Consider the following 26,623-nt stretch of genomic DNA (forward strand, 5'->3'; position numbering starts at 1 on the left):
ACCCTTCACATGACAGCATGGAAGCTGATCCTTCAGTAGCGGATAGAGGTCTGACAGCTAAGATCCAAGAGGTTTTGGATGCAGCACTAAAACTGTCAACAAGGCGGAACTATAACAGGAAATAGTCTACATTTACTAAGTTTGCCTCTGAACATGGATTCTTACCCTCAAGCTGCTCTATTAATCATATCCTGTCCTTTTTACTAATGATGGTTGACAGGGGGTTAAAAGTTTCCTCTTTAAACGTGTATTTGGCATCTATATCCACGTTTCATGACCGTATTGACGGTCTTACTGTTTTCTCCCATCCTACGGTTAAACGTTTCTTGAAAGGTTTGTTAAATCTAAATCCACCAGTAAGAATATTTTCACCTTCTTGGAGCCTACCAGTGGTCCTACATTCACTTTTTTATATATATTACAACAACTTTGCTTTAATACCTTTTCATGTTTGTTTTTCTTTTCTTTTTTATTTATTTATTTTTTAATTTTATTAAACTTAAACATACATCAATACAGTAATAAAACACATACACACATTTTTTTTACAAATTAAAATCATAATACATAGAATTGAATAACCTTATAACATTTCTAATTTAATATTTTGACATCATCCCATAACATAAAGTGCACCCCCCCACCCCGGGATCTATTCTTGTTTCCAAAATCTCATTGTTTCTTCTGGAGGTGGTTTTCCACTCCCCTTAGATAATGCATATTCCAGGAACTGATTCCAAATTCCCTCAAAATCATTCATTTTTGTTATCCCTCTTCTTACTTTTATATTACATGTCAATTTATCATTTATAGCAATATCCCAAATCTCTTTATACCAATCTTCGACATGATAATCTCCTTGTACCTTCCAGTTCCTAGATATGATCAACCTTGCTGCTGTCAGCAAATTCGTTATCAGTTCTTTTGTTTATTTTATTTATTTATTTATTTATTACATTTTTATACCGCCCAATAGCCGAAGCTCTCTGGGTGGTTCACAAAAAAAGTGATTCTTTGTTACACTTTAATTCTCCATATAATGATAGCAATGCCACCATAGGTGTCTCTTCAATCTCCATTCCAACAATGTCTTTTTTCTCTTTAAATACCATTTTCCACAATTTTTGAACAAATTCACATTCCCACCACATATGTAAATACGTTCCTTTTTTTTTACATCCCCTCCAGCAATTTGCTGAGTTCAGCTTGTTCATTTTATTTAATCTCACCGGGGTTAGATACCACCTCCATATAATCTTATAGTAATTCTCTTTTATTCTCACTGACATGTTTCTCAACACTCTTTGTGTCCATATTCCCTCCCAACTCTGTTGCCCTATTTGTACCTTCAGATCCGTTCCCCACACCATCTTATCCATATTTTCTGTCTCCCCCTTCCCAACCAATATTCTATATATTTCACTTGTTAAACCTTTTCATTTTATTTTCTCCCTTCTCAACCTCTCTCCTTAAAATCAATTCCTCAAATTTCGTCATTTCTCTACACTCTCCGTTGTCCTTTAACCATTTCTTTGTCCACTGTTCTAATTGATAATAATTTAACCACGATAAATTCTTCTCCTTTAGTGCCTCTTCTAATTCTCCTCGAGTGTTCATCCCCCTTAACCAATTTTTTAGCTTCATTATATCCCTCTCTATTAAAATTTTCCCCAATTTATCTTTTAGGTTCCCTGGAAAGTTTCCTAACATTATCACTGGTGTTATTGGGGAAATACTTGGAAGTAAATCCTTTTTATATACACGCCATATTTCCCAGTAATTTTTTAGAAGGGGGTTCTCTATTTCTTCGCCCCATTTTTTATTATATTCTCTAAAAAATATATTTTCCAATTTCCAATCTTTGTCCATTCCTTTTCTATCCTCCAACCAACTTAAGTCTCCTACTCCTAACATACTTTCTACTATATGTCTTAATCTATTAGCTACGTAATATAATTTATATTTGGGAGTCCTAATCCTCCTTTTTTTGTGTTAAATACCACCTTTTTTTATTTAATCTCGCTTTCCTATCCCCATTATAAAAATTATTTAAAATATTTTTCCAACTTTTTACCTCTTTTTCGGATATTCTTATTGATAACATTCTAAATACAAAATTTACCTTTGGTAATAGCTTCATTTTTACTAAAGCTATTCTTCCAAACCACGATAAATTTAATCCTTTATATTTTTCTAATTTATCTATGACTTCTTTTTTCAAGTTGTTTAAGTTCTCCTTTTCTAAATCCTCTAAATTTTTTGTAATTTTAATTCCCAAATATTTAATCATTTCTTTAATTTTCATATTCTTCTCTTTACTTTCCCAATCTTTCCCTTCCTTTTTGGTATAATTAAGTAACATCATCTCTGATTTTGTCCAGTTTATTCTCAATCCCGTAACTTCTTCAAAATCCCTCAGATGTTGCTTAATTCTTTCCATTTTCTCTAATGGATTCTTAATTGTCAACAATGTAATCTGCAAACATATTTATTTTTATTTTTTTATTATTACATCCTACTCCCTCTATTTTATCATCTTCTCTTATCACATTTGCCAATAGTTCTATAACCAATACAAATAGGACCGGTGAGAGTGGGCATACTTGTCTAGTTCCTCGGGCCAGTTGTATCTTTTCTGTAATTCCATCATTTATCACCACTGAAGCTGTATTTTGTGAATATAATTGTTCAATTAAACCTTTGAATTTGTTTCCAAACCACATTTTTTCTATTATTCTCTTTAGTGCTTGCCAGCTCACACAATCAAACGCCTTAAATATATCCAACGCTTTTATTCCTGCTTTGGTCTTTATCTTTTTTACCTCCTGTACCGTGTTTAAAACTCTTCCAACTTAGTTATGCATTTGTCTACCTGCCACAAAACCACACTGGTCATCTCCAATATAATTACCTATAAAAGTATTCATCCTCCTTGCCATTATAGCTGAAAATTTTTTTGCGTCCTGATTTATTAATGAAATAGATCTATAGGAATCTGGGACTGTTATGTCCTTATCCAACTTTGGAATTAATATAATTAATGATTGTTCCCACGATGGTGGTAACTTCTCTCCTATATAATGGAGAGTGGTAACTTCTCTCCTATATATCTCTCCTATATAATGGAACTATATTCCATTATATAGTTTCAATAATTTTGGTACCAACATTTTTTTGAATGTTTTATAATATTCTGATCCCAACCCATCTAACTCGGGGGATTTACCTCCTTTCAATTTCTCAATAGCTTCCTCTATTTCCCTTTGAGATATATCCTTCTCCATTAATTCTTTATCCTCTTCTATTAGACCCTTCTTTATATGTTTATCTATATATATCTCCATCTTCATATTTAGTGTATCCTTCTCTTTATATAATTCTTGATAAAATTCCTGAAATATCTTTATTTTCCCTTTCATGATACTACTACATGGTTTTCCTAGTTTATCTTTCATTATCCCTATCGAGTTCTTTGATTTTTCCTTTTGTGTGAGCCTCGCTAGCATCTTTGAATTTTTGTTGCTATTCTCAAAATACTCTCTTTTCATATAAATCTAATTCTTCTGTACTTCTTCTAAATTCTTGTTATCTAATTCTTTCTTTTTTTGCCTGCAATTCTATCAATATTTGTTTATTTCTGCTTTGCAAATACTCTTTTTCTAGCTTCTTAATTCCTTCCTCTAAGTTTTTCTGTATTTCCTCTTGTTGCCTCCTTAAATTACACATTTCTCTAATACAGATCCCTCTAGTCACTGCCTTCATTGTATCCCACACAACTGATGGTGAACTTCCCCCATTCTCGTTAATTTCCCATATTTCCGACATTTCTTTCTGCATTTTTTCTACCACCTTATCATATTTTAAGACCCTAGTATTCATCTTCCATCTGTTCGCCTCCCTATAATCTCTTTTTACTTTAAAATCAAGGCTTACCAATGCATGATTCGTTACTTTAATTACCCCTAATTTTGTATTACATACCTTTGTTGCTAAATCCTTTGAGACAAAAATATAATCTATCCTAGAGAAAGTTTTATGAACTGGAGAATAATATGTGTACCCGGGCTCCCCCATCCTAGTTAATCGCCACCCATCAACATAATCCTTCTCTTTTATCATTTTATTTAAAATTGTAATATTATTTCTTATTTCAAACCTAGTAGGGTTAGACCTGTCTACTCTATTATCCATAACCATATTAAAATCTCCAGCTAAAATAACATACCCTCTTTTAAATTCCTCTATTTCCCTAAATAATTCTTTAAGAAATTCTTTTTGTCTCATTTGGGGCATATACATTAATTAAGGTATAATAATTATCTTCCAATTGCCCTTGTATCATAATGTATCTCCCTTTCTCATCCTTTTTACTCTTTTCTATATTAAATCCACTTTTCTTCGAAATTATTATAGCCACCCCATTTTTTTTGAGGTCCCCAGGGATTTTTCATAGTAACTTGACCATTTTAAACGTATTTCATTTATACCTTCCTTAGCTTGATGCGTTTCCTGCAGAAAGATAAAGTCAGCCCCCTCTTTATTTAATAATTGCTCAATTCTCTTCCTTTTAACAACTGCCCCCAAACCTTTGACATTGAGTGTTGAGATTCGTATCTTCTTATCCATAATCTTTTTTCTTAATTTCTTTTAGATCCCTTGTGCACTCCCACATTAGTAACAAAAACATAAATTTTAACATATAACAACATATACACACTTATTAAACTCCCCACTTCAAACCCCCTCCCTCCCCTCCCCTCTCCCCCCTTCCCCCCTCTACGTAGGTGGAACACCCCGGTCATGGCCAACACCTTAAGGGGGGGGGAAATGAAGCCCACAGTTCTGAGATGGCAAACCTCCCACTCATTTTTTTATTTTTTTATTATCTCCCTTATATTAAAGCTTTATTTCCCACTTGGGCCTGGGCTTTCTTCCTTTCCTTCTTCTTGCTGAGGTGACAAATCACTGTCCACCCCCAGACTTCTCAGCAGCTCCATCCCCTGCTCGAGCGAAATTACTCTGTGCTGTTTTCCATCTCGCGTAAATCTCAGGAACACCGGATAGCCCCATGAATAATCAATGCCCGCCCACTTAAGCTTTGCTATAATTGGTTTCACACTCGTTCTCCAGACAAGAGTTTGCTGACAAAGATCATTGTAGATTTGGACTGGTGTTTCTTGAAACTTAATGTTGCTATTGATCTCAGCTTTTTCATAAGTTGCTCCTTCTTGTAATAATTGCCAAATTAGACCAGAATATCTCTTGGCATAGCTCTTGATCTATTCCCAGCTACTCTGTGGATTCTAACGATGTCCTGCTGTATTATATCGATGTCAGGAACCAGCTCTTTGAACCATCCTAAAATACTCATTCTCAAATTTTCATCTTGTGTTTCTGGGAGATTTTTAATTCGAAGATTTCCCCGTCGTTCTTGGTCTTCCAAACAAATCAGCCTCTTCTCGTGCAGATCAAATTTAATATTATGCTGAATTAACTGCTGTTCATTCAAATCCACTTGTTTTGAAATTTGATTAACTTCTGTTTTAATCTCTTTTACATCCTTCTCAACTTTTACCACTGAAGTATGTAAGTTTTCCATTTTTTTGAAAATTTCTTCCTTAATCAGTTTCATTTCTTGAAGCATTGCTTCATTATTACTTTTAATGAACTCCTTTAAGTTGGTCTGCAGTTCGTCGAGTGCTGATTTTGGCCCAATGCCAGCTTCTGCCACCATCTTTCCGCTTTGTTGCTGTTCACTGTTTTGTTTATTTTCCAGACCGTTTTCTCCTCCGTTGCTATCCCCAGGGATGTCAGTTTTAGTGAGTCTTGCTGCCGTGTGATTTGAGGGATGTAACTTTTCTCTCACCTAGATGGGATTTCTAGCTTTATTTTTCTTTTTTGGCATTTAATCTTCCGGCACTCTTCTAACTACTGGGCGGAAGTCGATCGCATCAATAAATCACAACTTTTTGATCCTTCCTTCGTCTCAGTGAGTTATTTAGTGCTTTACTTAATTCTTCTAAGTAATAAATAGTTACTATCTCTGCATTCCAATAACGCTGTGATTTATAGCCTGAAAGTCTTCCTTAGATCTGTTGCGTAGCATTCCAAAACCGAAAGTAACCAAGCTTTAACTCTTTACAGCTCTCTGAAAGACATTTCAAACTTTTTCGCTTGCAGAGATATTTCACCACTCATTATTATAAACAGTACTCACATTTCATGCCAAGTAAATGGAGATAATTACACTTCTAGGCTTCTTTCTTCTCCAGAGCTGAGAAAGTTTACCACTCCATTGAGCCGTCAGGCTCCACCCCCCTACATGCACTTTCAAATAAGCCATTTGAACCTTTGGCAACCACTGACCTGCGCCTCCTGACTTTGAAGATGGTTTTCTTGGTGGCAATCACGTCAGCAAGATGTGCCAGCGAACTATGTGCGTTAAGGATAGATGAACCTTACCTCATATTCCATCTTGATAAAGTAGTACTTTGTCCTGATGCCCAATTCCTGCCTAAAGTTGTCTCCAGTTTTCATGTCAACCAAGACATTATCTTACCAACGTTTTTCCCAGCACCTTCATTTCCGTTGGAACGGACCTTGCACTTATTAGATGTCAGAAGGGCTTTAGCTTTTTACAAAGATCGCACTGCGTCTTTCCGCCAGTCACAACGCCTGTTTGTATGTCATGGACAAAGCAATAAAGGCTTACCAGTATCAGCTCAGAGACTCTCTTCATGGTTGGTGCAATGTATCATCCTAGCTTACCAGTTGCAGAAATTAGACCCCACGACTTCAGTCAGAGAGCACTCTACTAGAGCTGTCTCCACATCCTCTGCTTTTCATCGTGGTGTTATCATCCCGGAAACATGCAAGGCAGTGACATGGGCCCGACCGATGACGTTTGTATCACATTACAAACTGGACGTCAGGTCAAGGTCCGACTGCTCTTTTGGCACAGCCGTGTTGTCATCTGTCTTCACCTAAGGATACCAACCCTCCTCCGGTGAGTAAAGCTTGCTAATCGCCCATATGTGTGATGCACAGAGACCACCAAGAAGAAGGACAGGTTGCTTACCTGTAACTGTGGTTCTTCGAGTGGTCATCTGTGCAGTCACACAACCCACTCACCATACTCCCCACTTGGTGTCCATCATTGTTACTAATCCTACTGTTAGTGCTTTTTTCAGGCACACCTGTATTCCTCAGACGAGGCTTTTAAGTCTCAGAAGAACTGGGGATTCTGGGCGGGAACCCTCCTGCACATGCGCAGTAGAGAGGGGAGGGTTTCCCGCCCAAAATGCCTTTTAGCTATAGAAAATTCCCGAGGCGGGGCTTCGCGCAGGCGCCGAGCCCATATGTGTGACTGCACAGATGACCACTTGAAGAACCACAGTTACAGGTAAGTAACCTGTCCTTCCTACGCTATGGAACTTCTTACCTGGGGATATTTGTCCTGCCCCATCTCTGATGGTTTCCTACCTCCCTTTGTTCTCTGGCTTGCCAAGCTGACGTTTTAATACTGATTTTATTCTTATCGTCTGTGACCTGTCTGGATTTTTTATTGTTTATTGTTATATACAGTTCTTCTTCGTGGTCTCTGTGCATCACACATATGGGCTCTGCACCTGCGCGGAGCTACTGTCGGGAAAACTTCTAAAGCTGAGATTTTGGGCGGGAACCCTCCCCCACTCTCTAGTGTGCATGTCTAGGAGGGTTCCCGCCCGACTCCTCAGTTCTCCTTCGACCGCCTCACGGTTACTTCGTTGGGTTTTTTACTGCGAACATTATAAACATCTGAGTTCTATTTCTTCCTAATTCTTCATATTCTTTTTTCGTTTTTTCTTCCTAATCTCTTCAACTTTCCTTTCTCTTCAAAAAAATTTTTTTTAAAAAAATTTAAATTAAACTACAACCTACTTCAGAAGACGATCAGCGGCTGCTGATCGTGAAAACTCTATTCGTGTATGGCCTTGAGGACACCTTTCTGCAAATGCACGCGATGTGGTAGTAAATTGCCACCATCGGATGGACACAGCCACTGCCTTTTATGCCTTGGAGAGGGTCACAAAGTGGATTCGTGCGTAACTGCCAAGCCTTCTCACGGCAAACTAGAAAAAATAGAGCTGATCGTTTAAAGGCTGAGTTGTGGACACAGGCATTGCAAGCCATCCAAACTACCAAACCTGCTATGGAAACAACACCAGCTAACATGGAGCGCCAAGCCGTAGCTCCACTGGTCAGATCTCGTACTCCGCCGCTAACCTCACCGGCGTTGAGAGAGACACCTCCTACTCCTGGGAGAGCAACGACCAATGTACTAGCGAAAAAGCTAGCAAAAAGAGCCAGGGCAACAAAGGCTCCTGACGCTCACAAGAAAAAGAAAAAGAAAACCAACCATCAGCAAGGACAATGAGAACGACGTTCTCACCATTCAGAGGGACAGTCGGTACCGACCATAGTGATTCCCTCGACATCGAGGATCGACACTATGCCGTCTCCTTCGACATCGAGGGCCGCTATCGTACCTCACTCTTCGACATCGAGAATAGATACCATGCCATCTTCTCCGACACCGAGGAATGACATACCACCTCAGTCTATCTCAGAAGGGGAAATAAGAGACTCGCCTCAAAGCCAACCCCTTAGACAACCGAGTCCTCATATAACTTCCATACCAAGATCGCCTCAACCACAGGAGCGTGATTGTTACCGATGACAATCTCCAGAATCACTACATTCTGCAACTACACGAGATCGTGCATACGATTATCCATACTATCCTCGACACCGTTTGCACTCTCCAGTCTCAGATCGAGACAGACGCTCGGACATTTCAGCTCCTCCAGCATACTCATGTTACTGGGAAGATTCACGTCGACACCAAGATTATGACTACTATTACCGATACCCTCCATCACCGCGACGTTCATACGATGCACAGGACCATGTGTTTGCACGCCCACAGCAACCTCCGTCGGTGCCGTACTCGGCGTCGACGCACGATGTAACGTCAGCACAAATCAGATGTAACCCATCCCCTATACCAGTAGCTCCTGAAGAGGAGCATTCCCAGAGGGATCTGCCCCCACGCCAGGCTACTGAACAAGATCTAACGATACAATAGCCTCCCCTCACTCACTAACAGATGATTATCAATCCAATTCAGCATCATATTCCTCTGCTGCCTCATCCACTGCCTCACCAGATGGAATAGTGACATCACAAGAGCCACTCTCACCATCGGAGGACCTTGCCCACTTCTCAGATCAGATCCAACGGATGGCACAATCCTTGGGCATACAAACCTCTCAACCAGTACAACCACTAGTTGACCCAGTTTTTGATGTCATAAATACAGAATCAGCGTTACCGGTAGCCATTCCTTTTGTACCCACATTACTCCAAACAGTTCAACAATCTTGGAAACAGCCCGCATCGATGCCACCCGCATCGAAGCGACTTGAAAATATGTATTGGGTCCTTGAGAAAGATGCAGAATTTCTATTCTCTCACCCACAACCCAACTCAGTCATAGTTGAATCTGCTCAAGGCCGCTCACAACGCATCCACTCAGCACCAGTTGACAAGGAGGGCAGACGTCGCGACCTCATGGGGAGAAGATTTTATTCATCAGCTTCCCTAAGTCTTAAAGTGTCAAATTATAAAGCCACCATGGCAAGATACCAAGTATTCTTACTAGACAAGATTGCATCCCTTTGCAACAACCTTCACGATGACCAAAGAGAACTCACCCGAGTTTTCTCCGACGAAGCAATTAAACTTGCTAAACAACAGATTTACACATCAAAGCATCAGGCTGATTGTGGTGCTAAGGTGATGGTGGGGGCGGTAGCCTTACGCCGTCACGCTTGGCTCAGATCTACGGGATTGTCACAAGAGGCCAAGACCCTCATTGAAGACTTACCCTTCGATGGCGAGGGACTTTTCAATGCTAAAACAGATGAAGCAATGGATTCAGTACAGAAAGCCAGAACAACTGCAAAGAAGATGGGATTAGTTTTCCCAATACAACAATTTAAACAAAGGCGCTGGTACCGACAACCACAGTCACAATTCCAACGCTATAAGAACGAACGCCCAAGGTTCCAACAAGGATGCTTCTCACAACAGCAACAACAGCGAAGACCAAATAGGGGACTATTTTCCTCTTCTTGACCTCAATTCCAAAAACGGAAAAGCGACTTCAGCAACTTTGACTGTACTGTCAAAACGATCAAACACATTACCCCATTCGGCAACCGTCTTTCCAAATTCCTTTCGACATGGATGCACATCACATCGGACACATGGGTTTTAGCCATAATTGCATGAGGATACCGCATAGAATTCGACATGCTGCCTCCATCCGGAATCATTCGAAGTACTGCCCCAGCAACACCTTTAAGACAGGAAGTACTCACCCTCCTGGCAAAGGGAGCTATTACTGCGTTACCGAAATCCCAGCTACATCAGGGTTTTTACTCCTGGTACTTTACAGTACCGAAAAAGGATGGCGGCCTGCGTCCAATTTTGGATTTAAGAAATCTAAACACCTTCATATCCCCCCAAAAATTTCGGATGATTTCTCTGGCCAGCATACTGCCACTACTCTCAAAACACGCGTGGTTCACATCGATCGACCTCAGGGATGCCTATTTTCACATAGACGTTCATGCCGAAAGCCAACAATATCTTCAGTTTGTCATCGGGCACCAGGCATTCCAATTCACAGTCCTACCTTTCAGTCTTTCCACTGCACCATGCATGTTCACAAAGTGCATGGCAGTAGTCTGTGCCTTCCTAAGACAACAGAAAATTCAAGTCTATCCCTACATAGACGACTGGCTCATAGTGGCAGACTCCCGCCAATCATTAATCAACAAACTATGTACCATACAATTCCTACTTCAAGACTTAGGCCTTTACATAAACAAGGAAAAGTCCTGCTTATCCCCGAAAAAACCCATCAAATTCATAGGAGCGATCCTCGATGCAACTCAATGCAGGGCATTCCTCCCCCTGGACAGGGCAAGAACTATCATGGACATAGCAAAAAAGATAAGAACACGAAGCAAACAAAAAGCCATCAACATCCAAAGGATATTAGGACTGATGGCATCCACTACTATGGTGATAAAACTTGCACGACTAAAGATGCGGAGAATGCAACTGTGGTTCACAAGAGTTTTCAACCCTACATGAAATGCAAGACGGGTTACACTCCACGTACCACCAGAGGTAGCAAGATCACTACAATGGTGGATGTCGTACCGAAATTTACTGTTCGGAGTTCCCTTCCAACCACCTACACCCTCAGGCATCATCACCACCGATGCTTCCACGATAGGATGGGGAGCCCATTACAAGGACTTAATAGTACAAGGCCTGTGGTCTTACAAGGACAAGCACAAGCACATCAACATCCTAGAACTACTTGCAGTCCAAAAGGCACTCAAGGCTTTCCAGACACAACTTTATCACCAGCACATTCAAATAACATCGGGCAACACCACAGTAGTTTTCCACCTAAACAAGCAGGGTGGAACCAGATCAGTACCTCTGGTTCAACTCACCATCCAAATCCTGGAATGGTGCAATGCACGACACATTACCATTACTGCAGTTCATATTGCGGGAGAACACAACCGACTTGCGGACCAACTCAGCAGAACCACGGCAACTGCTCACGAATGGCAAATTCACCCAGACGTCATTCACAGCATATTCGACGGGTGGGGCATTCCATCTATCGACCTCTTTGCCACAACACACAACAGTGTTTGCAGCCAGTTCTGCAGCAGAGCAGGAATAGGACATCAGTCGATGGGAGATGCTTTCCTTTGCAAATGGAACACCGACTTTACCTACCTATTCCCACCTTTCCCTCTGCTAACGAGGATCCTGGCAAAAATTATAACAGACAATGCGAATTGCATCCTTCTAGCCCCGTGGTGGCCCAGGCAACCCTGGTTTGCCCCTCTCTTGGACAGAGCCCAAGGGAGGTTCCTTCGCTTAGCAACGAGACCAGATCTGCTGTATCAGAGCCAGGGGCGAGTTCACCATCCAGACCTCGACTCCCTACATCTGACAGCCTGGAGACTAATACCACTCTGAATCAGGATACTTACGCTCCCGAAATTCAGAGCATTTTAGACGTAGCTTTGAAACCATCAACTAGACTGTCATATAAGAGAAAATGGGACGCTTTTTCAAAGTTTGCCATAATGAAAGACTCTGACCCATTAAGGTGTAATATAAGTATAATTTTATTGTTCTTGTTACAGGTAGTTGAAAATAATCTGAAATATTCATCGATAAGAGTTTACCTGGCTGCAATTTCTGCATACCATGAAAGGTTACAAGGATCTTCAGTTTTCGTTCACCCAGTGGTCCAAAAGTTTTTAAAGGGCCTCCATAACTTACATCCACCTGTTAAGTCTCCAGTCCCTTCCTGGAGCTTATCTGTTGTACTCCATGCACTGTTATCCAAACCTTTTGAGCCTTTGGCTACAATTGATTTAAGACTGCTAACACTTAAGTTTGCTTTTCTCATCGCAATCACCACTGCTAGAAGAGTAGGCGAACTTGCAGCACTTAGAATAGATGAATCATATTTCATTTTTCATTGGGATAAGGAAGTTTTACGCCCAGACAGCCAATTTCTTCCAAAGGTTGTGTCCACCTTCCATGTAAACCAGGACATCATTTTGCCAACCTTCTTTCCATCTCCCACATCAGACATTGAGAGATCACTACACGTGCTGGACGTTAGACGAGCTCTGGCATTTTACAAGTCTCGCACACAAACCATCCGTCAATCTGAATGCCTTTTCATCTGCTATGGTTGTCCTAAGAAAGGATACCCTGTATCAAAACAAAGAACATCATCATGGATAGTGCAGACTATAGCTCTGGCCTATGAACTAGCGGGCATGGCAACACCAATGCTTGTTAAAGCACATTCAACCAGAGCAGTCGCCACATCCTCTGCATTTGAAAGAGGTGTTTCAGTCCCGGAACTGTGTCGTGCTGCCACATGGTTGAAATCTATGACTTTCATTCGGCATTATAGACTTGACACAAGATCTAGAGCTGATTGTACATTTGGGAGAGCTGTCCTATCCTCGATCCTGCACTGACACCAACCCACCTCCGGTAAGTCAGCTTGCTAATCGCCCATATGTGTGATGCACAGAGACCACGAAGAAGAAATGCAAGTTGCTTACCTGTAACTGTAGTTCTTCGAGTGGTCATCTGTGCAGTCACACAACCCACCCACCGTCCCCTCTTCGGTGTGGTGCTATATCATATAACAATAATTACTCCTCAGTACCGAGGCTTTGGTCTCAGGAGAACTGAGGAGTTGGGCGGGAACCCTCCTAGACATGTGCACTAGAGAGTGGGGGAGGGTTGCTGCCCAAAATCTCCGCTTTAGAAGTTTTCCCGACAGTAGCTCCGTGCAGGCGCAGAGCCCATATGTGTGACTGCACAGATGACCACTTGAAGAACTACAGTTACAGGTAAGCAACTTGCATTTATTAAGGTGCCTTGAGTGTTTTATGTATATGGAAGGGTGGGATAGAATATGAACATTACTACTAATGATGTTGTTAATGATGGTGATAATGATGATGATAAAGGACCATTCTTCCATGTACATCTCACCCTGCTTCAGTGTTAGTTTTGGCTTTGTTCCCCTTGGCTCCCTTTTCTTATTTTAGGGAATCTTTTGTGTGTGCTCTGTTCCAGTGTAATGAACACCAGTCCTCTTTTTCTTTGCTCATATTTCTCCTTTTGTTGTGCACCTGTGGAACATCAGGTCTCTCTTAAAAAGTACTTGTGGGCAGAAGCTCCCAACTCCTGACGACCGTTGTGTGTTATCACAGAGAATACTGCACAAATAATTGTTTTTATAGATTGAAGGTGGTATGGTAACATTAAATCATTGTTTTCTATGGTGTATATGCCTCTTTCTTTCTTTCATTTTCCAGAAAATGTTCTGCTTTTATATTTTTCTATAGAAATATTTTCTATATTTAGAAGTCCGTTGTTCCATAAAAGTAATGAGTATAATGATGATGAATAAAACAATATAAGTCAACCTGAGCAACTGAAATGAATACAATCCTAGCCAAATGTAAAATCCAAGGTGTAATTTTCTTTTTTCATGTCACTATCCCTAGGAAGTGCATATATTTGTGTCTCCAGCTTTTCAGGTGTGTCAAAGTTAAACTGAAATCTTACCTTAGTGAGAGTAAGTCCATTGTATAGTGGGACTTATTTCTGAATAGATATTGATAGGCCCCATTCCGCAAATGTGTGGAATGTGGGAGCAAGCTCCCCGCAACTGATGGTCATTCCCTATGTTTACTTTGTTTGGGGCAGATGCATGTAGTTGAGACTTGCCGTTTTTGCATGTGGTTCACAAAACAGACAAAACGCCACAGAGAGGATCGCCTCAGAGTGCTCCTTTGGCAAAAAGCATTGGAGGCCGCAGATCAGTTGAAAACTTCTGCAAAAACTACTATGACTGATTCTTTGTGCCGTGTACCTCCTCCAGATTCTCGGGTGTTGACCCTGGCCATGAGTCACCCTGAATCTCCAGCATCGAGCCGGACTTTGACCCTCGCAACTGCGGAAAAGATATCAAAAAAGGCCAGAATGGTCAAACCAACAGAGGAGGGGCATAAAAAGAAGAAGACAGACAAATCTAAAACCCTCTGACGAAAATGGGGTCATTACAGATCCTGACTCCTCCATTGTTGGGATCTCCTATTGGACAATTGGCACAATATGCTCCATCAGTACCAAGGACAGAAAGAGCGACCACGGCGTCAGTGTCCAAAGGGGAAAGAAGGGACATAATCCCCTCCAGAATGGAAACGGCTCAGGACACCCAACATCGTCAAGTCCATGAGCCTTGAGACCAAAGGAGAAGTCGGTCACCACACTTGATGGTTTCACCTTTTTCTGACTCTTGGGATAGAGTTCTACACATGGTCAACATGGACCTGCTACCTCAGATCCCCCGATAGGGACTGGGATGCATATTCAAATTGGTCGGGACCTCCTCATATCTTGTACCAATACGCTGACTGGCACTGTGGACCAGATCAGTATGACGACTGATCTGCTATTTTGCTGAACGCTCGTCTCAGTATCCTAGCTCGTCTTGATACCGATCACCTCCCTCGGCATCGCTGTTGTGACCACCTATGGATGAGACTGCCATTTGTACCGATCCATCAGTACCGATACCAAGAACGACAGCAAGACCATTATCAGGTGACCCCATTCGATCTCATCATCGGCAAATACAATCTTTGTCTCCTGAGAGAATGGAAGCGAATGACGTGTCTCAGTTGAGGGTAATCCAAGTACCACCCCCAGAGTCCACACAGCACCTCTTAGACCTTATAGCTGATAGCATAGAGCTGCAAGCAAGGGATAAAGACATTTATCGACCCACTAGACCGATGTTTCTGTATTCGGAGGAAGATTACCAGTCTGATACCTCCTCCTATTCAATGGTTGCTCCTTCGATACCCTCCCCAGACAAGGCAGCAACCACCCAAGAAGGTGCTTCTCCTTCGGAGGATACTTACAATTTCGCCGACCAGATTCTGCATATGGCCCAGTCCTTGGGTATGGAAACCCAGCAGCCATCAGAGAAAATAAACTATTCTGTCTTTGATGCCATATTTACAGAGACAGCCGCTCCTGTGGCCATTCCTTTTCTTCCCACTTTACTCCATACAGTAAAGCAGTCTTGGAAAGCTCCAGCGACCATAGACCCGACATCAAGATGCTTAGAGTCACTCTATAAGGTACAGGAGAAAGATGCAGGTTTTCTCTTTACACACCCCAAACCAAATTCAATAATAGTCAAGTCGTCTCATGCTCCCGCTGATAAAGAGGGATGGCGGCTAGACCTCTTGGGTCATCAAATCTATTCCTTGGCAGCTCTGGGACTGAGAGTGGTGGACTATCTCGCGATGATGTCCCGATACCAGCTTTTTCTCTGGGGAAAAAATGGATGCATTATGCAATAACTTACCAGAAGATCAAAGGGATCTCGCCAGAGTTTTTCAAATGGAGGCTCTCCTGCTTTTGTGCCAGCAACTCAATGCCTCACGACACAACAGATCGTGGCGCAAAAGCTGTGGTTGGGGCAATAGCCTTACATCGCCACGCCTGGCTTCGGTCAGCAGGCCTTACTCCCGAAGCAAGATCGTGAATTGAAGATCTTCCCTTTGATGGGGAAGGTCTTTTTAATGCAAACATGGATGACGGATGGAAACCATACAAAAGGCCAAGTCGACAGCTAAGAAAATGGGACTGTCTCAACAATTACAGAAGCCATCCAACTGACAATGGCGTTGGATGAGACCGCAACCGTACTACAACCCATGGCAGTATATTAAACGTCCTTGTTATACTCCGCAACCTCCAAGGAAACACAAGGATACGGCCGATTCCGACAGAATCGCCAGAGGCCTGAGCATGGCCAAAAGCAGCATCTTTGATTTCTTTGACATCTCTCTATCTTGTCAAAGAACTCCTCAAATTTTTGGAAAACTTCTTTCACGTTTCCTCCCAAATTGGCAGCTCATCACAACTGACAACTGGATTTTAGAAATCATTCAATTCGGTTACTTCATCAAATTCAAAGTCCTCCCTCCCCTCGGTACCGTGAGTATAACTCCTCCGTCAGAGATCTTGACAGCAGAAACGATGAACCTCCTGGCAAAAGGTGCCATCTGGAGAGTACATCCTTACCGTACCGAAGATGTTTTCTTCCCCCTGTTACTTCACGGTACCGAAGGCAGAAGGAGGACTTCGACCTATAATGGACTTAACCATTTTATCCAAACTAAAAGATTCAGGATGACCACATTAGCAGGTCTTTTGCCTCTTCTCTGCGAAGGAATATGGTTCACGTCCGTAAACCTGAAAGATGCATATTTTCACATCATAATCAGAGAAATTCACCAAAGATACCTCAGTTTCATAGTCGGTACCGAAATGTTTCAATTCCAAGTGTTACCTTTCAGTCTGTCTACATCTTCAAGAATCTTTACCAAGTGCATGGCAGCTGTATGCGCGTTCCTTCACCTACATGAGATAGAGGTATACCTTTACTTCGAAGAGTGGCTACTAGTAGCATTGTCACAGGAAAGACTCACAATGGCAGTAAGGGTGACCCTAAATGTTCTAGATTTCCTGGACCTCAAAATCAACACCGAGAAAACTTGCCTCACACCATCTCAAAAAATCCTATTCATCGGCACCATACTCGATGCTGAAAGGGTATATCTCCCATGCAAAAGGGTGCTCATGCTGTCGACATTAGCACACAAACTGCAATGCAATGGGAACACCACTGTGTTCAAAGTCCAAAGACTGCTGGGCTTAATGGCTTCAACCATAACAGTCATCCGATCAGCACAACTACATATGGGGACCCTTCAGGGATGGTTTCTCAAGACTTTTCACCGCAACTGCAACGCTGGCACTTTCCAATTCACCATTCCAAAGAAGGTACAGAAAGACCTCGAATGGTGGACAAATATAGACAATTTATTACATGGTATGCCTTTCTCTCCCATACCAGTGTCGAGAGTAATAGTAACAGATGCATCCATCTCCGGTTGGGGTGCCCATTGTGGCCCCCTGCAAGCCCAAGGTGTTTGGACACAATCCGAGAAACACGTCATATCAACCACTTAGAACTATCTGCAGTGTACCTTGCTCTATGTTCATTCGAATCTTACCTAACAAGCCACTATGTCAGGGTGCTTATGTACAATATGGCAGTACTCTGGTACCTCAACAAGGAGGGAGGGACTCATTCTTCGATGCTCATGCAGCTAACACTCAAAATCTTCCTATGGGCAATAAAGCGGGACATTCTACTCTCTGCCTTCCATATTGCCAGTAAAGACAATTGCCTTGCAGACTCCCTAAGCAAGCGTCACTTCATGTCCCACAAATGGGAACTCAACCTACACGTCCTGTCTCAGGTCTTCAGAATATGGGGATGGCCTCTGGTTGACCTATTCACGACCGATCACAACAAAGCCTGCACTCGGTACTGTTCGAGGGCAGGAATAGGCTACCAATCATTGGGAAACGTTTTCTAGATACACTGGAACGGGATAATGTTCTATCTGTTTCCACTGTTTCCTCTCATCCCCAAATCACTACAGAAGATCTTACATGACCGAACAGACTGTATAATGGTGACCCCATGGTGGCCACACCAACACTGGTTCACCCTCCTCAAAAAACTATCCAACAACCAGTTCCTTCGGTTATCGACCTACCCATCTCTTCTGACCATGCATCAAGGCAACACTCGTTACCTAGACCTCAGTACACTCAATCTAATTGCTTGGAGGATAATGTTGCAATAGATGGGCTTGATGGCAGTATCACTGCTATCCTACTTGCAGCCCGCAAGCCAGCAACTCAAAAGTCATATGATGCAAAGTGGGAAAAGTTCTCTATGTATGTTGAGTCCAAAGGCTGTTAGCCTTCCACAACATTGTTATCGACTATACTGTCATTCTTACATTCCCTTTATGATAAGAGACTCAAATTGTCCTCTATAACAGTTTACCTAGTGGCGATCTCAGCCTCCTACGGGCCTATGCAGGGTTTCTCCCTGTCTACCCATCCTGTTGTACGACAATTCTTTTGGGGACTGAAAAACCTTGCTCCCATGGTATGGACAGTAACTCCATCTTGGAGCTTATTAGTTGTATTGCAATCATTAACAACAAAGCAATTTGAACATATTGTGACATTGGATCTAAGGCTATTACCTTGGAAAGTTGCCTTCTTGGTGGCAATAACCCCTGCACACAGGACGAGTGAACTAGCTGCCCTTTGTGTTGTTGAGCTGTATCTTAAATTCATAAGGAAAAGGTCGTTCTTCAACCAGATTTATCCTTTCTGCCTAAAGTTGTCTCTGATTTCCATATGGCACAGGACATCGTCCTGCCAGCCTTTTTTCCATCACCTTCCACACCTGTCGAGACCAAGCTGCACTCATTGGATGTGCAGAGGGCCATTGCCTTTTATAAAGCTAGGATTGAGTCTTTCCGTAAAACCAAAAGACTCTTTGTCTACAGTGGTCCGAAGAAAGGACTGCCAGTCTCAACGCAACGTTTAGCAGCCTGGGTTGATCGGACATCTGTAAGGCAGCAACATGGGCCAAGCCTTTGACTTTTATCTCACACTACCAACTGGACATCTGTGCTAGAGCTGATTGTTCCTTCGGGCGAGCTGTCCTGTCATTGATCCTACATTAAAGCATCTCCACCTACCCTCCACCAGTAAGTGAGTTAATTAATCCCCCATATTTGTGAATGCACAGACGACCACTCGAAGAACCACAGTTACAGGTAAGCAACCTGTTCTTCCTGTACCTCTGCAGTGGTCCAGAGCCTAACTCACAACGTTTCTAGAAGTTTTTCTGGTTTTGTCTTCCAGAACCAAAATTGAGCCCTGAGCCAAAGTGTCAGGGTGATGCCAATTGGATACCTAGCGCACAGGTGTCAGAGAGCCAAGACGTCGGAAGCTCCTCTGTAACAGTGGAGACATCTGAAACAATATGAGAGATTCATTATCAGTATTGATAAAGCTGTCCTTCCAGTTAAGGAGGTGACTTCATGACTGACTCAACCAATCACTTCTGCACATATCAGAAAACCAAAAGAACAGGTTTCCCCTGAGCTTGACAGTGAGGAGAAAAGATTGTATGTGTGTCCAAAATGTGATGAGTGCACAAAACTGGGTTAAAAAAAAGCTTCATGCTCTCCAAGGCAAGTGTCTGCCTTTCCTTAGAGAGGTTTATCTCATATTCTGAATATCAGTGGATAGAGAAAGTGTGACAACTTGTCATGAAAATAGCAAATGCACGTTGCTGTTTTTTCCTTGATGTTGGGAATGAATCTGTTAAGCCTAGTATTTTGCCATGGCTTGGCAGAGCACTGATTATTAGGAGAGATTACATCAGAGACAGCAGTTTTAAAAGGGTAAATTTCCAGACCTATAAAAGTAATGCAGTGAAGTTTAAACTCTTCCTAACCTTTGCTATTTAAATCTGATGCAGAAGACAGATCTTGAAACATGCATCTGTTGCACACACTAATATTAAAGCTATAGATTTCTTTGTTTCAAATTAACAATTTTTGTGATCGTTCTCCTTCGTATTTTTCAGGTGTTTAACTTAGGCCTTCTGCTCTTTCTTATCTGGACTTCAGTGGCGCTCTGGCATTGCAGAACGTAGCTTTGCATGGAAATTGAGCAGTTCATTGTTTTGTGTACTGCTCATGAGAGACTTATTAAATCTTTGAGTGGAAGCAATATATTATTTTATTCCACTGTCAGTTGAGAGGGAAATAATATTTTAAAAATAACATCTATGGTTACCCAAATGTTTCTTGCTAGGTCACAGAAGAAATATTTTGGCCAAAAGGAATCATTTTGGGGCTGTTAATGATGGTAATAAATGGTATGATAGCTAAAGGAACAGTCTTGTTTCTCCTGTGATTTCATTTATGTTTGCGATATGATTTCTATACTGGAGCTGGGAAGTTGGTAGATTTTTGAATCTCATTTTCCTTCGTCACCCCTTTAGCCTTCGATGAAAGTAAAGAGAAGCAGCATTGCACTACTAAGCAAGCCTCCTGATGAATCGAAGTAAACTCTCATGACATGGATGTGGAGATCACTAGTGCTTCCCTTTCTAAAAATGTACGACCCAGCCCTTGGTAACTTATGCCTCTGACAGTGCCTGTGTGAAGGTGGGGGTTCCTAGGAGCCTGCCTTCTCAGGGGGCTTAGTCACATGCCCGTAGGGGACTTTCTTTTGCTTTCCCTGCCAAACAATTCTTGACAGACAAGGTGCAGGCCTTACCTTCTGGGAAATTTGTGTATGTGCTGAGTGATGGGGTTGTGACTGAGGGTTGTCTTCTCAAGAGGTCTGCTTGAGGGATTAGTTTCCTTGCTGCATTTGGCAATATTTGTACAACTTGTCATAAAGCCTTGCTGACTGGATTCTGATCTCTCTGACTTCTCTTGCACGCTGTTGTTGTAGTATCTTCTACCACATTGAGCTGTTCCCTCAGCACCTATCCCACTGGGTCCTTCTTGTCATTGAATTTGAATTTCCTCCCTCTCTGACAAAGTGCTTATTTTGTTGGAATAGAAGCTGCTAGATTAGGTCGATTGCTAGCTTCACTGACAAAATTCCTCCTTTCTGCATTCACCATGGAGATTAGTGATCTTTTTTATATATATTTATCTGAGTATTCTGCATTGCCACTAACCACTATCTACACCGCTAGTTTTCCTTCAATCCTTTTGGACACCAGTTTAAACTTGTAATTCAGACCCCCTCCCACACATTCCATGATCTACAGTCTCATCTTCTTTTTTATCTTTTCAAGTTGCTAGTTGCCTGATTTCTTGTGTGTGTGGTAGGAGATGGGGGAATTAGACCTTTACTTAAATATATTTTGGGCCTCCAAATCCTACTAGCAGCACTGGCTTCCACTGTTGCTGGGATCAATGCCCCTGATTACTTTGGTGCTTTGTTGCCTCCCCACACACCCCACACACCCGCCTATGCATGAAGAGCTCTGGATTGGTAATTATTGAGAGTTATGTCACCTAGGGGTAAAGACCTTTTTAATTCTGAAGACCTTTTTATTCTCTCAGTATTTTAACACAATTTTAACTGAAATTTAAATTTTACTGTTCTAACTCTGTATTTTAATCTTATATCAATTTTGCTGCATGGTTTTATCCTGGTTGTGTTTTTTATACTGTATTTTGTATTTGTGTTTTTAACCTGTTGGTTGTTTTACTATGGTTTTAATTTTTGTGTACCGCCCAGAGAGCTTCGGCTATTGGGTGGTATAAAATGTAATAAATAAATAAATAAATAAATAGGGGGACACATCTCTCTATCTCTCAAACAACAAGTCTTAGTTTAACTGCACAAGTGCACTCTCTCTGTTCTGGAAAAGCACCTTGTTGAGAAACCTATTGTTCAGAGTGTTGCTTGTTCTACTCTAGCACTGTTTCTGATTTGACTACAGATCTCTCAAGATCTAGACAAAAGGTACATAGATAAAGGGATTCAAAGAAAAGCCTACATATTCCATGTAATTTAATCCAATTTGGTGGTTACCAGAAATAATTGTGGTTAGGCTGTGTCTGTCCAGAACAGACCGCAGCTGGTGCACCAGCCTTGAGTGGTGGAAGGCACTCTGTGCCACAGTGGCTACTTGAACCCTTCATGATAAAAAGGATTCTCCTTCAAGAGCAAATCTGATCCTTGAAGGGGAGTGCAACTCTGACTAAAACAGGCTGAGCAGCTATACATACACCCACCCACAGCATCTCCATCTCCTCTGGATTGAGGTTTCATTTATTGCCTCTCATCCAGCCCATTACTGGTTCAGCATATTTACTACCTCACTTGAATCTGGCCAGGACAGGAATATTTGCAACTGACTGATATTTAATATTCTGGATGTAGAGAGGGCTTTTTCAGGAAGCCCAGTAGCCATATTACAGTGATGGGGAAATTGAGGCAAATTGTAAGATCATGCTTAAGCATATTTATGGAAACTGCTGAGCTACCTTCTTTTGGGTGTCTGGGACTACCCTCCCTTGCAAGCATTTACTACTCCCTGGCCCAGTTAGCCATTCCCGTCCCTACTCGATGTTATAAGCCAGGAGGGGTAAGGTTTGAGCACACTTGTCCAAGGGCCCTGTCTACATCCTGAGGCCACAGCAAGTGAAATCCAATAAAACAGGACCAGGTGGTAGTCCAGATATCTCCACAGTGTGATCTGTCCCAGAAGTGGCATCCAAGTTATGGTGAACATGAATGATTTTATCCTCAAAGTGCTTCATGAACATGTCACAACAAACATTCAAACCAAGTTAGAGAAGGCGCCAAATCACGAGAAAGAGCCCCACTGTATGACACTGTGAGAAATAATGTATCTTTTCTGTCACCACCACCAAAGAGTAGGCTTGATAATGAGCTCTTACTTGTATTCAGTCAGACTCACTATGAGTTTTCTGCCATTTGTGTTCAACCTGCTTCATAGCCTTCCGCTTTCCAGTAAATCAGTGAGCCAACTGGGTCTTGCTCAGTATGGATACCCTGCAAATGTGTCAAAAATCTTAGGGATTTAGAGAAACTTTCTTTGCTCATTTACCTTTGAAATGACTTTTTCGAAGGGTTGGTCTGTAGCAGCATTCTTCGTTCTTTTGATGACAATGCCTGTGTCCATCGCTTATATCATTGGTAATCCTCTCACTGTGTGTTTAAACCAGAGCAAGGTTGCCCATACTTGACCAGCCTTCTAAGCACTGCCATAATAGATGTGTTAAGTAGCACTATAGACAACATAGTCATTCTGTGTACATATTTTCTTCATTATAGGACAGGAAGCTGACCAAAGCAGAGCAGCAGAGGTTTAAAGAGGAGGCCGAGATGCTCAAGGGCCTGCAACACCCTAACATTGTCCGATTTTATGATTCCTGGGAATCAACAGTTAAAGGAAAGAAGTGCATTGTATTGGTAACTGAGCTGATGACATCTGGAACACTGAAGACGTATGTATCTCCTGACCATGCAGGGTTTGGTTGTGTGTGCAATTTTTCTTTCACAAGTTTGGTGTAGTGTCATTTCTTCTTCTTTTTAATGTACATTCACTTCTGCTAGCACTCTCCATGCTGTGTTTAAGGCACTCTCCTTATTGTGGTTATACCATAAGTTTGCCACCTCTATTCAGGTATGTTAGTTAGATTTGATGCCGCAATCACATTGTCACACATATGGGACATAGTGGCTTGCCTATGACCTAGCATGGACAGAATCTGTTTTGTGCAAGTAGGGTGCATGAAAACGAGAAGCCTGCCATGCAATTTTTGTCTGGACTTTCTCTGAATCCCTCCCCAGCCCCCAAATTAGTAAAGGGCAGGTATATTGTTTCCCTAATATATAAAACTGTTCAGAAATATCCTTGGCAAAAATGAAAGTTAAAAATGTCAAATAACAATGTTTACATTTGACTTACTCAGAAGTGCTACTACTTGAATTTACAGGATGTCTTTTGAGAGAGACCTTGTGAGATTGCCTGTTGAAATATCTATTGTGCTTGGATAAATTCTTGCAAGAAAAAGATAAATTGACTGGCTTCCTGTTGAGCTCCAAGAAAGCTGAATGGATTGGGATGCAATTTGGAGTAGATCATTACATAGACCAACATAATTATTAGTATATAGACATAAAATTGGCATTGGTTGCATAATTTTTCTAGGATAAATAGATTCTCCTAGAACTTTTATGCATGTGTGACTACACAGTTCTTATGCATTGGTTTTCTGTACTATTATACATTTTATTTGCATTAAATATTTATATTCCTTCTCTCAACCCTATCAGGTAGCTTACAAGATTATCTTTTTTTAAAAAAATCAATGTAAAATACAAATAAAAGCCAAACAAAAAAGGAAGAATTTGAATTTAGAATAAAAACAAAAAATGACATTGATGTATGGAGAACAAACAAAATTATATCTTTCAAATCCCAATTCCCAGGCATCAAAGTCTTGGGAGAACATGGATATTTTTAATTGGCATTAAAAATGTAATGAAGTGGCCACCTGCAAAATATGGCTGGGGAATGAATTTCAAAGTCTACATGCCATACTAGAAAAAAAACCTGTCTTTAGTATCCACTCACCTCTCTTCTTGCAGGGTAGTGGGAGGTGAATCTGGCACTCTGTAGATTATTTTCATGTACAGGCAAGTTCGTGTGGGAGCAAACAGTACTTTGAATACTCCAGTTTTAAAGGTTTAAAACCAGCCTTTAGAATTTTGCTTGGAAACAAACTGGTAGCCAATGGTGGACTTACAGTACTGGATTAATATGATAAAATCTTCTACTAGCCCCAGTTCATGAGCCATGTATTGAAGCAGTTGAAATTTCCAGTCTTCAGAGTTATCCCCACACATAACACTATATATGTGATTTGTTATAAATAGTAGAGACAGATATTCACTTGTAATATGGGGGTCTCCTTTTTCTTTTGATACACTAACCCCATGGTTTTCTTCCATTGATTAACCCCTGCAACATGTCATGATCATTTACTGATTTTAAATTATGTATTGTTTTAACTTGGTTCATGGTTTAATTTGTTTTTAACTGTGCATATTTATTGTTTTAGACTGTATGCTTTTATCTGTACACCACTCTGAAATCTTAATGATATAGGGTGGGATATAAATGTTTTAAATAAATAAATGATATCCTACTGAAACCCAAATCCTTCCCCACCCAAAGAAAAACAAACAAATTAAACCTTTGGTAATAAGTAGCTATTTATTTAACTATTACAAAATTCAAAGGCAAAAGTGTGTACTAATTTAATAATTATGAAGGAGCATTATTGAAGTGCTTGAGGTGGGAGATAGTAAAATTTCACAAGAACCCCTGGGTGATGAGCACAGAATCCAGTGGTTGTACAGAAGGTTGACTGAAACCCCCCCACTCTGATCTAATGTGCCTTGATGTATTAACTTGATGTATAAAAGCTTTCTGACCATCTGCAATTGTATTGTTCTCGTAATAGGTACTTAAAGCGTTTCAAAGTCATGAAGCCAAAGGTCTTAAGGAGCTGGTGTCGACAGATCTTAAAAGGGCTGCATTTCCTGCACACAAGAACCCCGCCTATCATCCACCGTGATTTGAAATGTGACAACATCTTCATCACAGGACCCACTGGTTCAGTGAAGATTGGCGACTTGGGACTGGCCACCTTAATGCGCACATCATTCGCTAAGAGTGTCATTGGTGAATATAGCGTGTTCGTGTACTCCACTGGCTAGCTACTTGTGGTCTTGTGGTGTGTGTGTTTTTGTAGAGACTGAAATATACACTTTCATCCAGGCAGAGCTACTGCTTTAGTGAAAACAGTTCAATATCAGATTACCTACGGCTGGCTCAAAACCAGTTCTAGTATAACATTTTGAATCCATAAGATGATGAAGGTCCAGCTCACAGATGTTGCCCTTGATCAAAAAGCATCACTGAAATACTCCAGCATAATATTTTCATGTATATTTCCCCATGTGTGAACAGTGGAACTAGCCTCCAGTCTAAAGATTGAAGGCTGAGTTGCCATAATGTGGTTACTCATCTGTATTAATTCATTCATGTGCTGTTTGCTAGCCTGCAGCCCCTTTCCTTGATCACACAAATTGTCCTTGTTTAATGGAGGATGCAAGTCCAGTTTAATTAGTTAGGTACAAACTCAGGGCATAGATACTCTCACATTTAAAGTAATTTAGATGGAGTAGTTTTTTTGGAGAGAAAAAGTATAAGCTATTCCCACCACCACCCCGGCTTACAAATGATAGATAGCTTATTAATGGTTCTGCACTTCCCACAAACCCCAAAGCTTTCAGTTACTGATAATTAGTAATAGATTTATATATATATACTAGCTGTACCCGGTGTAACATACGGCGTTCTAGCATATCTTAAAGTTAATTAATTAAATACCATCGTGGGTGCGCGGGC

At 41.3% G+C, this 26,623-nt stretch overlaps 1 protein-coding gene across 1 annotated transcript in view; it reads left to right on the forward strand.

The window, feature by feature from the left end:
* The window catches only part of WNK3 (WNK lysine deficient protein kinase 3), a 135,236-nt gene that overhangs the window by 49,817 nt on the left and 58,796 nt on the right, over positions 1-26,623 (forward strand). Inside the window, exons 3-4 of the mRNA XM_063119456.1 lie at positions 23,476-23,648; positions 25,674-25,894. Coding sequence (XP_062975526.1) covers positions 23,476-23,648; positions 25,674-25,894 — 394 coding nt within the window. The remainder of the gene's footprint in view (positions 1-23,475; positions 23,649-25,673; positions 25,895-26,623) is intronic.

Source organism: Elgaria multicarinata, chromosome 3 (genome assembly GCF_023053635.1).
Source record: "Elgaria multicarinata webbii isolate HBS135686 ecotype San Diego chromosome 3, rElgMul1.1.pri, whole genome shotgun sequence".
Taxonomy (NCBI): Eukaryota; Metazoa; Chordata; class Lepidosauria; order Squamata; family Anguidae; genus Elgaria; species Elgaria multicarinata.